Source organism: Schistocerca americana, chromosome 1, assembly GCF_021461395.2.
Source record: "Schistocerca americana isolate TAMUIC-IGC-003095 chromosome 1, iqSchAmer2.1, whole genome shotgun sequence".
NCBI lineage: Eukaryota > Metazoa > Arthropoda > Insecta > Orthoptera > Acrididae > Schistocerca > Schistocerca americana.
Genome location: NC_060119.1, coordinates 1216144197 through 1216160486, shown reverse-complemented (window position 1 = coordinate 1216160486; position 16290 = coordinate 1216144197). Strand labels below are relative to the sequence as shown.

At 42.4% G+C, this 16290-nt stretch overlaps 1 protein-coding gene across 1 annotated transcript in view; it reads right to left on the bottom strand.

Moving 5' to 3' along the window:
- The window catches only part of LOC124598129 (lachesin-like), a 702598-nt gene that overhangs the window by 641525 nt on the left and 44783 nt on the right, over positions 1-16290 (bottom strand). The window contains exons 2-3 of the mRNA XM_047135981.1: positions 12202-12397; positions 12047-12073 (exon numbers count right to left, since the gene is read on the bottom strand). Of these exons, the coding sequence (XP_046991937.1) occupies positions 12047-12073; positions 12202-12397 (223 nt within the window). The remainder of the gene's footprint in view (positions 1-12046; positions 12074-12201; positions 12398-16290) is intronic.

Genomic DNA, 16290 nt, shown 5'->3' with positions numbered 1-16290 from the left:
AGTGGTTAGAGCCATTTGAACCATTTGAACTTAATCGTTTGTTACAGACAGCTATCGAAAGCAAATGGTTCAAAGTTTTGTTTTCTATCGCTATTATATTGCGCATGTGTCTTTACAAATGATTATTTTTTTCGATCGTTCATGCTCATCTTCGGCACAGAAAACTGTTTGAAACATTTATTATGTTATTCCAAATCGCAAATGTTTTAAATATTTCCTATTTCTCACTTTTCATTTGTACAACAGTTCGTTCAAAAATTTTGTGTGGAGCGTGGTTGTTGATCTATGTACAGACAACGGATGAAGAGAAGAACTGACGAATGAGGTGGGATACATGGAGAGAATGAACTGGGCCCTGTGTTCCCATTCTCAGTTCACGCCACAGTTTCGTTGAATCTTGGGCGTGAGTGTGATATTTGATACACTCACGCAATTCATATTTTGTCGATATCTGGATGTCGGGTGAGAACCATGATGCATTGTGTTCTTCTGTACATTGAATTTACCCATTTGACCTTTTAATTTTTTCATTATTTCTTAACTAACTGCATTTTAGACAGTTGTTATCATGTCATCAGCATCTGTGGAAGGAAGCTGAAGTACTGTCAAATCTCGAGCAGGTGACAAGCTGTTGGTCATCCAGGCATCACCACAGAAAGTGCAGATTCGAGACTCGCCCCTTACGTAAAGGAGGATAAGCGATATAGGGGAGATCTGACGACTGAGTACAATCGCGCTTCCGGCTCAGTTGTTTCAGTTAAAACAATTCATTCTACATTGTTGAATATGGCACTCCTACGTCATCGTAAGTTACCGTTGCAGTTGGCACGAGATCAACTGGACCATGGATCAATGGAAACATGACAACTGAATGACTCATATTACTTGTTACACTAGGCAGCGAACGGATCCGCCATCATCCCGGCGTATGGTTATCGAAACATAAACCACGACCATGGACACAGAGTGATGGACGCAGTATTATGCTGTGTGGGACATTCGCCTGAACGTCCACGGGAACAGTGTTAATGATCGAAGGTATCATGCCAGCTGAAGCCTGCACAAACATTATCGAGTACCACCTGGATTCCCTCGTGTTTGATACCTTACCCGACGAGGTGACATCTTCCAGCAGTGTAACTATCCTTGTCACAAGACCAGAATCGTGCTACAGTGACTGACAAGCACGGGGGCGCACTCATTCTGATGTCTGGTCCGCCAAATTTGTCTGATCTGTACCCGACGTAACACATCCGGGAGACTAGCGAGCGCCAGTTCCACACTCACAGACCACCGTAACTTACGTGGTATAGCTCCAGAAAGTTGCCAACGGATTTTTGAAACCAGAATCGTTGCTGCAATGCGTTTCAAAGGTCGACCAACACACTACGAAGATTATGGTTATAATGATTTGTTTTATCAGTGTAACTATTCGCAACTACGTAATCGTGTTGGAAAGTGCATGATGGGAAAATGTGGGAGGAATTCTGACTTTTTAAATGCCAACCCATCACCTGTGACTAGACTATGTATTGCAGAACGCGATCCACTGTCCGCCTCGGCATTCATTCTGACGCAATAAATAAATGTCGTGCGGCTAAGGCCTCCCGTCGGCAAGGCGGTCGCCTGTTGTAAGTCTTTTTTATTTGACGCCGCTTCGGCGACTTGTGTGTTGATGAGAATGAGACGGTGATGAATACAACACAACGCCCCGTCGTCCCCGAGCGGAGAGAAAACCTGGCCCAGCCGGGAATGCCCCCCCCCCCCCCCCCCCTTCCCTCGCTGGGCACGCTGCCTCGCTGACCACTCTGCTGTGATGGCGGACGGCTGAGTCACCTGAAAACTCTGTGATCTATGAAGGAAATAAAGAATTTCGCAAGTCGATTTGGTTTCCTTTAGCAGGATTTTCACTCACCATTAAAGCTTTCAAACCGTGAAACTGACTCATTCCCATCTTGCAATCTGTTAAAATTCAGAAAGGTGGATAACTCTAGTGTAAACAAAGCTTGGTAAAAGAGGAGCAGTCATCAGTATGTGAGAAAAGAGACTACTGTGCTTCAATTGTTTGTGAAGATATGTAATTACTTCCCTGTTTGTTTACAGTTTACTTCCTTGCGTGATACTTCTTTCTTTCATATTGTAATATGCAATTTCATGCTTTTACACTACACATTTCACTACCCCACTTCATTCTGTGATTGTAGACCGATATATGCATCATTCATAATGAGAAATATTGTTTGTGTTCTGCTATGAAATGTGTCCGAAATATTTTGGTTAAAAATTATACTGACGCTAAAGGATTCTGAAGGAGATAAGGAGCTAGTGGTTGCAAATTTCTGTTTAAGGCGGTAACGAGGTCTTCAAACAGCAATGCGTGTGACTCGCGACTTAAAAAGTACATATGTTTTCATAACCAACAGCTCCCAGCTACCTTGAAGATGGCAACGCTACATTGAAAAACTGCACACATTCGACTGATATGTGTCATCTGAAGACATTGTCTGTAAATGAGTCCGTGATAATGTTGTGTCACTTTATTTGTGAATGTACGTCTTGATCACATAAACTGCACATTTCACAATTACCGGTTTCAGCCATTGTCACCTCCACATTACAAAAATATTCTGATGCAGGCATTAATGTCAAAATCTTACTATGTACCTAGATACATTATATAGATTTTGACTTTGAAGCCTACATCCGAATATTTTTATGATTTGAAGATGGAAATGCCCGAAATCGGTAATTGTGAGAAGAACAGTTTATGTGATCAATGCAAATATAGTGACTGATGTGTATCCAGAGTCTAAAATTCTACTTGTCGAATACAGAGTTATCCTAGTTACTGAAAATTTGAGACTTTCTTGCAATATATGTTGCTGCTTGATGTATACAGAAAAGTTTTGCAAAAGAAGTCACCCTAATTAGAATAAATTTATCGCTACAGATATTTACGAAGAAGTAAGTCGATGAATATGAGTGGCCGTAAGTCACCACAAAGAATTATTTGAAAAGTAAAATTTGTATAGATGGCGTTGTACGGTGTGGGAAAAAGTTCATCAGCAAGCATCTGTGAAATTACGCATGAAATGTAAGCTTCGAAGAATACAGCCTGGAAGTACTAGCGCGACAAAAATTTCTACACTACCGTAAACAATGTGTTTAAATATAGAGGCGAAATAGCTTGAGCCCTGAGATGCATAAAGACTGGAGCTCAGTTGTTACTAAAAGCTGTAAGTAGCTTATATCAATAAAAAACTAAATTTTGGGTCTGTTAGTTTCTCATTTAAAGTACTCAGCGTAGGATCCTCTACTCTCCGTATAACCTGGGCATCGCAGTTTCGAAATAATGGTACATAAATGTTCGCAACAACACAAATTGAAAGGAACAGAGGTACAGTACTGTCTGCGTAATTTTATCCTTGTTTTTTGGCCTATGTAACCATTTTACATTGTTTGTGCTTTTGTCCTGCCAGCACTACTTCATATTATTTGCAACAATCAGTTGACTCGTAGTGATTTGATTCCAAACAATCTAAGAAGGGAAACTCCCCATCGCAGCACCCCACTCAGATTTAGTTATAAGTTGGCACTGTGGATAGGCCTTGAAACACTGAACACAGATCAATCGAGAAAACAGAAAGAAGTTGTGTGGAACTATGAAAAAATAAGCAAAATATACAAACTGAGTAGTCCATGTGCAAGATAGGTAATATCAGTGATAGTGGTAGCTCAAGAGCGCCGTGGTCCTGTGGTTAGCGTGAGCAGCTGCGGAGCGAGTGGTCCGTGGTTCAAGTCCTACCTCGAGCGAAAAGTTTAATTTTTTATTTTCAGACGATTATTATCTGTCAGTCCGTCCATCCGAACAGTGACGTCAATGAACGAACGGACAGATCATAGCTTTACGAAAATTAAAAATGTAAACTTTACACTCGAGCGAAGACTCGAACCAAGGACCTCTCGTTCCACAGCTGCTCACGCTAACCACGGGACCACGGCGCTCCTGTGGTCACACTCTCCTTGACATCCGCCTGTCTTCCACATGGACTACTCAGTCTGTATTTTTGCTTATTTTTTCATAGTTCCACACAACTTATTCCTGTTTTCTCGATTGATCTGTGTTAAGTGTTTCAAGGCCTATCGACTGTGCCAACTTATAACTAAATCTGGGGGGGGGGGTGCGATGGGGAGGTTCCCTTGTAAGCAGCGTGACGTAGTAGATTTCGGGCAAAACAGAAATCCCCTTCAGCCGGACGGCATAGCGACCTACGATGATGGTTGGTCACCCACCAGTCTTACTCCATCAGATTTACAGACAACGATGGTACCTTCACAGTTCGCATAACCGCGAGATGCACTTACTCATTTAACAACCGCGCTTCGAAGGAGCTACGAACGCTCTTGCAGGTGAATCTGAAAGACTGCTAATCCCTGCTGCAGGATTCTGTCTGCCACTATTGAGCAATAGCAAGCTAATCCATATCTTCAGAGTCACTAATCTTTTGAACAAAAATCTCCTGAAGTCCTTCTGTGTGAACCTGCATAGTGCTGGACAACTGGACAGATGTGAAATAAATACTTTTTAGGCAGATTTCAGTGAAGAATTCCACGCGTTTGTCCGTAAAGCAATAATTTCAACGGGATGCGATATGAGTCGTTTCCTACATCTCATTTCCTGATGATCATAATCTACACTACATCTTGATCCAAAGATACATACGCGATCCACAAGCAATTGTACAGCTCGGCAGGGAGTACTGTGTTGTGTGCAGTGAAGGGAAAATGATTGCCTGTTTTAATAAGCACCCTAAATTTACTACTATAATCGTTACGTGACACTGGCAGTAAAACTGTTGGAAAGCCTCTAATTTTAACTACAAGGGCTATTTTTAAAACTATTTTTGTTTCATCTCTGAGGCTGCCATACGACCTATATCGACCCTTCCCGACATTTAACACGGCGCTTTTGATTTTTTCGTTTTCCTTTAAGCTGACTTAACGACGCCTAATACCGCAGCGATAATGGTTTATCTCGTAGAGTCCCCCGAAAAATTATGTTTTCCATTCGCATTTCTTCCTACTACAGGTTTCACATCAAATTTCCGTTTCGTAGCATTAGCTACAGATTTTTAAACGAGGTGAAAAGTTTATTATTAATGCTATAAACTGATACTATTGGGTTTGTCCCCTGCACATCCATACTATTTTGTATCTACATCATTTGGGGAAAGCTGTCATTCAGTACGTAACGTGGAAATTATTCCTCTTATTTTAATTCGTGGCTGTAATTTTCAGCAGCTGTAGTATTATGTTTGCAGGAAATATTTCAGACATCAGTTGCAAATAAATTTTTTACTATCTTTACCGGTATCGACAAATTAATTTACAATACGTAAATTTCTGAACATTCCATGACATCCTTCTACGAAGAACAGTCTACCAAACTGAGCTTCTGAAGATGATAAATTAATATGTCGAAATGGGAAAGATAATAAAAAAATTTATTTGCAGTTGATAACTAAAATTCTTCCTGAAAAATTATTTCCCTTTCTGCATTTAATTACACTCATCTGACGACGAAAATTTGCTTCAGATAAGGGGATAGTGACAGAATAACTTTAAATTAATGAGATATTGGAGAGCCCGTATTGTTGAGAAGAACAAGGCACGTTATTTTTAATACAGGCGTTGTAATATCTTAATAATCCGCCGATACCACGCAGCGACTTGCAATTAAAATATCCCCCCCTCCCTCCTGTACGGAAATTACGTAATGTGTGTACGAATACGAGTTGTGAGGCAGGAAGGAGGATATATGGAGGTCTGGGTCTGGCGGTGTGTCGTGCACAGATAGCCGATAGGCCAAGCGGCGAAGGCGACCGGGAAATCCATGTTCGAGTCCCGATCAGGGACAAATTTCCATTGTAGTCATTCACTTATACAGCTTATGGTTGTTCGCATTCGCACCTGCGAATACATTTCATGATTTTGTCCGTATCATATCAATCGTCAAGGGAAGTGTAGAGTACTTTCGTATGTTGAACATTCGCTGTGCAGTATAACTTAATGGATTCTGTTGGTCATTCTTCTGGTCGCTCACATATTTGAGGAGAAATTTCATACGATTGTTCTTCAATATCAGTAGGCAGTTTGATGCAAACTAGGTAAACGGAATATACCTGTCGACATATTTCAGTGGTTTGGAAGATACCTCTTACAAACAGGTAAACTGTGATTCACACCAGCGTCCTTCCGAGAATATAGACAAATTGACCTGATATCATTTAACTGCAAATGGGCGATCTGACCCTAGAACCATTGACACCTAGAATATAGGTGGAATGCAAATGTAGCCGTGGTGTAGGGACTTAACGAACCGAAAGAATCATAGACTGACTCATCCGTTACGAGACGATTTCAGAAGCCTCTTTCCATTAATTCTTGATTGATTTTGAGAGGTCCGGAGGAAGATGGAGAAGACTAAAGGAAGAGAAGCATGGTTAGCATTGGGTTTATTCAGCACGCGAACAGAAGTAACATGCTAAACATATTGTAGTAGGATTAGATTAGATTAGTACTTGTTTCATAGATCGTGAATACGACACTTCGTAATGATGTGGAACGTGCCAGGTTAATAAAAGGTGTCTATACAAGATATTACATTACACAAAATATTACACGACATTTAATATTTATAATATTTTTTTTACATTACACAAAATATTACACGACATTTAATATTTATAATATTTTTTTTTTTGGGGGGGGGGGGGGGGGGGGGGGGGAGCGGGTTGAGGAAGTTACCCACTTACTATATCCAAAAATTCATCTAATAAGTAGAAGGAGTTGCCATTAAGAAATTCTTTTAATTTCCTTTTAAATGCTATATGGCTATCTGTCAGACTTTTGATGCTATTAGGTAAGTGACCAAAGACTTTTGTGGCAGCATAATTTACCCCCTCCTGAGCCAAAGTTAGATTTAACCTTGAGTAGTGAAGCTCATCCTTTCTCCTAGTGTTGTAGCCATGTACACTGCTATTACTTTTGAATTCGTTCTGATTGTTAATAACAAATTTCATAAGTGAATATATATATATATATATATATATATATATATATATATATATATATATATATATATATACTCCTGGAAATTGAAATAAGAACACCGTGAATTCATTGTCCCAGGAAGGGGAAACTTTATTGACACATTCCTGGGGTCAGATACATCACATGATCACACTGACAGAACCACAGGCACATAGACACAGGCAACAGAGCATGCACAATGTCGGCACTAGTACAGTGTATATCCACCTTTCGCAGCAATGCAGGCTGCTATTCTCCCATGGAGACGATCGTAGAGATGCTGGATGTAGTCCTGTGGAACGGCTTGCCATGCCATTTCCACCTGGCGCCTCAGTTGGACCAGCGTTTGTGCTGGACGTGCAGACCGCGTGAGACGACGCTTCATCCAGTCCCAAACATGCTCAATGGGGGACAGATCCGGAGATCTTGCTGGCCAGGGTAGTTGACTTACACCTTCTAGAGCACGTTGGGTGGCACGGGATACATGCGGACGTGCATTGTCCTGTTGGAACAGCAAGTTCCCTTGCCGGTCTAGGAATGGTAGAACGATGGGTTCGATGACGGTTTGGATGTACCGTGCACTATTCCGTGTCCCCTCGACGATCACCAGTGGTGTACGGCCAGTGTAGGAGATCGCTCCCCACGCCATGATGCCGGGTGTTGGCCCTGTGTGCCTCGGTCGTATGCAGTCCTGATTGTGGCGCTCACCTGCACGGCGCCAAACACGCATACGACCATCATTGGCACCAAGGCAGAAGCGACTCTCATCGCTGAAGACGACACGTCTCCATTCGTCCCTCCATTCACGCCTGTCGCGACACCACTGGAGGCGGGCTGCACGATGTTGGGGCGTGAGCGGAAGACGGCCTAACGGTGTGCGGGACCGTAGCCCAGATTCATGGAGACGGTTGCGAATGGTCCTCGCCGATACCCCAGGAGCAACAGTGTCCCTAATTTGCTGGGAAGTGGCGGTGCGGTCCCCTACGGCACTGCGTAGGATCCTACGGTCTTGGCGTGCATCCGTGCGTCGCTGCGGTCCGGTCCCAGGTCGACGGGCACGTGCACCTTCCGCCGACCACTGGCGACAACATCGATGTACTGTGGAGACCTCACGCCCCACGTGTTGAGCAATTCGGCGGTACGTCCACCCGGCCTCCCACATGCCCACTATACGCCCTCGCTCAAAGTCCGTCAACTGCACATACGTTTCACGTCCACGCTGTCGCGGCATGCTACCAGTGTTAAAGACTGCGATGGAGCTCCATATGCCACGCAAACTGGCTGACACTGACGGCGGCGGTGCACAAATGCTGCGCAGCTAGCGCCATTCGACGGCCAACACCGCGGTTCCTGGTGTGTCCGCTGTGCCGTGCGTGTGATCATTGCTTGTACAGCCCTCTCGCAGTGTCCGGAGCAAGTATGGTGGGTCTGACACACCGGTGTCAATGTGTTCTTTTTTCCATTTCCAGGAGTGTATATATATATATATATATATATATATATATATATATATATATATATTGTGAGGCTACAGTGAAGACCTCTTGCTCTTTAAATAAATGTCTGCAGGATGATCTTGGATGAGCTCCAGCAATTATTCTGATTACACACTTTTGTGCAATGAACACACTTTTACTCAATGATGAGTTACCCCAGAATATGATGCCATACGATGGCAGAGAATGAAAATAAGCGTGGTAAGCTAATTTACTGACATGTATATCGCCAAAATTTGCAATGACCCTAATAGCATAAGTAGCTGAACTCAAACGTTTCAGCAGATCCTCAGTGTGTTTTTTCCAGTTCAACCCCTCATCAATGCATACACCTAAAAATTTTGAATATTCTACCTTAGCTACCGATTTCTGATCGAAGTCTATATTTGTTAATGGTGTCATTCCATTTACTGTGTGGAACTGTATATACTGTGTTTTGTCAAAGTCAAAGCTCTATAAGAGCTGTGTTGTGCAGCCTTTTACCCACTGATCCTTCGTTCCAACACTAGCGAACTTCTTCCTCCAAAATGAGTTTTCTACAGTGATCACGACGCTAAAACGACAGATTGCTGTACGCATTTAGTTCGGAGACCGCAATCGTAACTTCCCGGATACAGAAGTACGACGTGAAAATTTGAAGATAGTTCTGGATTCTACAGATGTGTGTTGAAAATTGTTCTTCTCTCGACTGCAGTAGGACAGAGTCAAAGTGAGTCCGGTTTACCAGTACTCTCGCCCACATACCGGTCTGTGACTTGCGCAATTCAAATGTAGCTGAACCGTTTCCCATTATTCTACAGAAAGGTCTTACGAGGAATTAATGTAGGTTGATTCTTACAAAGAATAAGACACCAACCAGCCACTATTAATCCTGCTATTTATTTAAGTAAATAGCGCCGTATCCGGTTTCGAACTGACAAGTTCATCATCAGATTTACAAGATGCACTTTACATAATTGTCAGTTTTCGATTTTTATTATGACGATTATGTAAAGTGCATCTCGTAAGTCTTGTGAACAGCCGTCTGATGATGAACTTGTCAGTTCGAAACCGGTTACGGCGCTGTTTACTTAAATAAATAGCAGTAATAACAGTGGCTGGTTGCTGTCTTCTTCTTTGCAAGAATCAACCTACATTAATTGTACCTAGCCACGGTCTCACCATGTCAGTCTTAGACAAAATTGCATCTTACGAGGAAGTTCTTCATCGGCTGCAAGCTCTGGAGAATTTCGACGGATGGTCACATGTTCATTTCCTGCTCTCTTAAAGTCATCTGCATCCACATCTAAACCCTGTAAGCCGCTTTATGATGTGAGGTGGAGGGTACTTGTAGCACTATTATCTTCTCCCCCCCTTCCCCTCTCTGCTCTATTCATGAGTGGAGAGTGGGAAAGAGGGCTGTCGATAAGTTTCCGTACGAGCTGTAAATGCTCTGATTTTTCCTGTCGTGTTCATTTCACGAGACGTAAGTGTAAGGAAACTACGTGTTGAGCGACTCTTCTTGGAACTAACGCTCTCGGAGCTGCAAAAATAAATCTCTCTGTGAGGCACAACGCCTCTACTGTAGCATCTACTAGTGGAGTTTGTTGAGTATCTCGTTAACTCTCTCGCCCTTACTAAACGAAACTAATTCGCATCACGTAGCTCTTCGTTGGATTTTCCTTATCGCTTCTATTAATCCAACCTGCTACGGTCCATGATTGACGAGCAATACCACTCCTCTCGTGGAAATAGCATTTCCTTAAGATTCTTACAGTCTCAACATAATAACTGCTTTTTATGCTATTGGTTTTATGTGCTCATTCCGCTTCAGAACGCTGTGAACGGTTCCTTCTGCGAATTTCACTGTCGTTACCGTTTCCACAGATTAACCACCAGTAGCATAATCAAGCAGTAATGGATCGCCGATTAATGCGCAATACGTCGTACATTTACATTCAGCATTCAGACACCGGTGCCTACACCGATCGTTTATGCCCTGCAAGTCTTCTTACATTTCGCTACAGTCTTATGGCGTCGCAATCTCCCTATAGACAACAGCACGCCAGCACAACAGCAATCAGACTCGAGGGGCTTCCGACGTATTCCATATATATAGTAACAACTCTGTGACATTCCGCTGTATTATTGTCGAAATCAGTTTTTCATCTGTCGATTTCATTCCGTTAACGACATGCTGACCTCCATCTGCTGAATTCAGTGATAAATCTGGTCACACACTCGGTAAATTTCTGTTTTGGAGTACTTTTTTAAGTTGTGATCTACTGCTTAGACAGTAGACATTTTTATCTGCGGCACCAAAAGCCTTTAAAAACTCCATTGGACTGAGACAAGTCTCCACAATTCTTATCTGGCATAGTCTAAAGTTTAAAATGGCCAGTTTTAGAAACAATCGAAATATGGTATACACCTTTCTATTCTTTAAGGGGGGTAGGACATCAAACGGGGCGATTTGGAGCAGGAGAGGCACCACAGGACATTTTAATTTCCACTGTATATTCTTTTACAAGTAAATACATAAAGCTTCGTCAGCATGACCAGGAAGGATTCAGGATTCACACTAGTAGCAGCGGAAGTTCAAAGAAATAACAAAATAATTTTTTTAGATGTGAAATTTCATCATTTTTTCACTTACTATTGGCTGCATTTGTTGATATAGGTCCACTTTTCTTCATAAGTAAGAGAGACTATTCGATGCATATTGCACAGCATACAAACCATACTTACAGGTGTCTGAAACTATAGAATCTATTTAATTTATGAAAAAATGAATGAGCTGTTACGTTTTAAACTTTATGTTTAGAAAAAAATCAAATTTTGTAGTTAATTATTTCAATTTTTACTACAGTTTTTAATAGATTTGGAAAATTTTAGAGCTTCATACAGCTGTAAGTATGGTTTGTATGCTGTGCAAAATTCATCAAAGAATCTCTCTTACTTCTGAAGAAAAATGTACCTATAGCAACAAATTCAGCCAACAGGAAGCGAAAAAATGATGAAATTTCATATCTAAAAACAAATTATTTATGTTTTTGCACTTCCACTGCTATGAATGTGAATCCTGAATCCTTCCTGGTCATGCTGACAAAGTTTTATGAATTTACTTGTAAAAGTATAGACAGTGGAAATTAAAATGTCCTGTGGTGCCTCTCCTGCTCCAAGTCGGCCCGTTTGGCTTCCTACTCCCCTTAAACTCCGCCAGATGACGACATAAGTTGTCGAGCTACTTGCAGAGCATTATAAAATTTGTACCATATTTTGGAAATATATGTGAAAATGTATTTTGTTCACTGATCGATAGTGCATAATTCAAGTACTGCAGAATCCTCAAAAATTTCCTCCTGTGGAAACACCGAATGTGGTAAGTCTTTGGAGTTTTTTTTTGTGTTAGTGTGAGCCAAGTACACGGGATCGCCAGTGCGCCTGTGGCATCGTCCCCTGCTGTGTAGGCTACTCACCGTGGCAGGCGGCTAGCGCGGCCAGCAGCAGGGCGGCGGCGGGCAGGCGCGCCGGCCCCGGCGTCGGCGTCGCGGCGGCCGGCGTCGGCCTCATGGTGCGCGGCGCGCGCTACCACTGCGCCTGCGTCTGCGGCGGCCGCCCATCGCGCACTCACTGCAGCCTCCTCTGCCGCCGGCCGCTGCCTCCTCTCGCCGCTGGAGCCGCCGCGACGCCAGCGCGCCCCCTGCGCGGCGGTGGACCCGCGCACTAGCCGTGCTGCGCGGGACACCTACCTCCGCGGCGCGACAGAACCTGCGATGCCGCGGTGGAGAGACGCGTATCAGCTGGCACTGTGGCGTGCGTGGGTTGAACTGCAAGAGAGTGCCCCAACTATTTATTTATTTATTCATTTATTTTATTATTTATTTATTTATTGCAATCAAAATTGTACAGAATTCTTTTGGAACTTGGAATACCACAGAAGTATGTTAGACTTTGTAACCTCCCCCTCACTTATCGACCTTAATGACAGTGAAAAATTAAACCGCGTGCACCTAATGGAAATTTGGGAAAAACAATCGTCACCGAAGTTAATTTGAGAGTAAAGAAGGAGGAAAGGGTTACATCTAAATTAAAGGAAAAATGCAAATGAAATTGGTGGAAATTAATTTTGAGAGAAGGGTAAAATTAATAAAGAAAGTAAATGTGCGGTCGATACGTTAACAATTAATTGGAGTTAATTAGATATTTGAGATTTGGAGAAAATTATGGTAGCCAGTCCTATGGACAACTACTATAATAACTGAAAATGAAAGATTAATGCACATATAATTAGCACTAAAAGCGTGTCAACTGAAGGTTGACACGTGTTGTGTGAAAACTGAATATTTGTCAGAAGTAAGAAATTTCGCTACACTCTGAGTTAATTTAGCAAAAGAATGAATAAAACCGGAAAATTGAAAGTTAATTTAGTGACTGAAAGTAATAGTGAACTTTGTTTCTGAAGCACTACGAAATGCAGTAAAATAAGGTTAGTCTTGGGCTACCTCAACAATCATTTCAAAAGCTACTTGAATCTACGCAATTTAGAAATAAGAGATATAACTTTGAACTTGAATTAAATGATTCTGAACAATTAACAATAATAAAATTTAGTATGTACCAAGCTGAGCTGCAGTCACAGGTAAACTAAAATATGGTAACAAAACTCGCACTCTTAATTTGTGCTTGTGTAATCTAAATATTGTAGCCAGCTATGAATACTTTAACTGAACATTGAAATTAAAGCAGTGAAATGGAATGATATTACTTTAATGCTGGCGTTCGAATTTCAACGCCACTTGGGTTCATTCCGCAAAAGGAAGGGACCCTGCTTGGTAATGCAATTGGGACAATGAGCAACAAAGGTTCATGCTATGTTGCTGTAATTTTGTGAGGTAAATTGAACAGTTTGAAAACTTGAGGTCTGCCATACAGTTCTAAAACTTTACGTGCTTCCAGTCTTCCTTGTTGGTTGGTTAAAGGTTTGAAGTCGTCGATCGAGGAGGTGGTAACAGTCACTCATTGTCGGCTGTCGCTGTTGCAGAAGCTGGATGTTGGAGCGCCTTCTTCTCGACACGGTCACCAGGCGAAACGGGCTCTTGATGTGCGCCAGCTAATGCTTCCCGTCCTCGACACCATTTCAGAAACTATCATAGCAAGTCGAGCGCAATTACATGCTGCCAAAGCCCGAAAGCGCGGCAACTCGCGGGAACGTCACACAACACACCTGCTCCACCGCCCTACTCCAGCCAGACCCCGCTCTGGCCGCGCTCCACGTGGAAGAGTTAACACTACCAAAGATCCTAAACACTTTGATTCTCCACACGACCTATCGGTGTAATCGTTCGATAGCATAGTTTTCCCTAGGACAGACCCAGTGTAAAATGCAAATAATATTTTCAAAACAAACCAATTGCAATAAATGCATATATACATAAATAGTAAAACAATTACAATATATAAAGACACAGAAATGTCATATCTTCAGGTAACAATATAAGGAAAAATTGTATAGTGCAATAAATGGAAATAGGAGGATATGCATTTCCGGCGTTACAACTTATAGAAGCGAGTCTGAAAAATACAAAAGGTAGAGTAAGTGTGGGGAAATTGGAATCAGAAGAATTTGTAATAAAGAACGGACTTAAGCAGGGAGATGCCCTGTCTCCGTTACTTTTTAATTTAGTCCTAGAATATATTGTACGAATAGCAGCAGATAATTCAGAGGATGTGGAGTTAAATGGAAATATTAAGATATTAGGGTGTGCAGATGATCTAAACATCATTAGCGATAGGAAAGAATCTGAAACAGCAAATGCGAATGCGTTAATCAAGGCTAGTGAAGATGTAGGTCTAAGGATAAGTGCAGACAAAACTAAATACCTGGTTACTACTAGAATGCCAACAGCAGTAGATCAGGAAATGTTAAGAGTTGGAGACATGCAGTTTGAAAAAGTGAACACATTTAAGTATCTAGGCGTGGACATCACTTCGAGAAATGAGATTGAATCCGAACTGAAGAAGAGAATACGGGCGGGAAATGCGTGCTGCTTCTCGCTGAATGGATTACTTTCATCACGGATATTGTCTAGGAATTTAAAGATTAGAATATACAAAACTATTATTCTACCAGTTATGCTGTATGGGTGTGAGACTTGGTCTCTCACTGTGCAAAATGAAAAGCCGTTTCGAGTATTTGAAAACAAAATTTTGAGGAAAATTTTCGGAGCAAAGAGGAATGACATTAGCGGAGAGTGGTGAAAACTGTATAAGGAAGAGGTTCACGAACTCTGTTCAAGCCCTGACATCACGTATGCTGCTATGGGCGGGTCACGTAGCTCGAATGGATGAGGGCAGGGCAGCGCGCAGACTACTGGTAGGGCACCTAGAAGGAAAACGTCCTGTGGGGAGACCGAGGCGTAGATGGGAAGATAATGTCAAGGCTGATTGGAGGAGCCTGCATATTGAAGGTGAATGGAAGGAAATAGCCCAAGACAGGGACAGGTGGCGAAAATACGTTGCCGCGGTAATGGACTCTCGAGCCCGGTATGACCAGTGAGTGTGTGTGTGTGTGTGTGTGTGTGTGTGTGTGTGTGTGTGTGTGTGTTTGTTTTACCTGGCAACACAATAAGCCTATGCTCAGCAAGCCACCTGACGCTGTGTTGCGGAGGTCCTTCTCGTACCGCTATTTGATCTACCCCATTCCACCTTCCAATTGCGAACTGCGCTTGGGAAAATAGCTGTCGGCAAATTTCTGTATTAGCTCCAATTTCTTGAATTTCCTCTCCTACGCCAACCTTTTCATCTCAGAGCAGCACTTGCAACCAACATCCTTGCTGGCTGTATCCCAATCTCTGCCTTCCTCTACAGTTTTTACCCTCTACAGCTTGTAATATTTCTGGCTTAGTCAGCCATCTTATTAGGCTGCAAGAAACTGTTCCCAGAGCAGTGTAGATGCAAGAAGTATACAGGGTGTTACAAAAAGGTACGGTCAAACTTTCAGGAAACATTCCTCACACACAAAGAAAGAAAATATGTTATGTGGACATGTGTCCGGAAACGCTTACTTTCCATGTTAGAGCTCAGTTTATTACTTCTCTTCAAATCACATTAATCATGGAATGGAAACACACGGCAACAGAACGTACCAGCGTGACTTCAAACACTTTTTTACAGGAAATGTTCAAAATGTCCTCCGTTAGCGAGGATACATGCATCCACGCTCCGTCGCATGGAATCCGTGATGCGCTGATGCAGCCTTGGAGAATGGCGTATTGTATCACAGCCGTCCACAATACGAGCACGAAGAGTCTCTACATTTGGTACTGGGGTTGCGTAGACAAGAGCTTTCAAATGCACCCATAAATGAAAGTCAAGAGGGTTGAGGTCAGGAGAGCGTAGAGGCCATGGAATTGGTCCTCCTCTACCAATCCATTGGTCACCGAATCTGTTGTTGAGAAGCGTACGAACACTTCCACTGTAATGTGCATGAGCTCCATCGCGCATGAACCACATGTTGTGTCGTACTTGTAAAGGCACATGTTCTAGCAGCACAGGTAGAGTATCCCGTATGAAATCATGGTAACGTGCTCCATTGAGCGTAGGTGGACGAAACTAAAATGACCTCTAACATGGAAATTAAGCGTTTCCGGACACATGTCCACATAACATCTTTTCTTTATTTGTGTGAGGAATGTTTCCTGAAAGTTTGGCCGTACCTTTT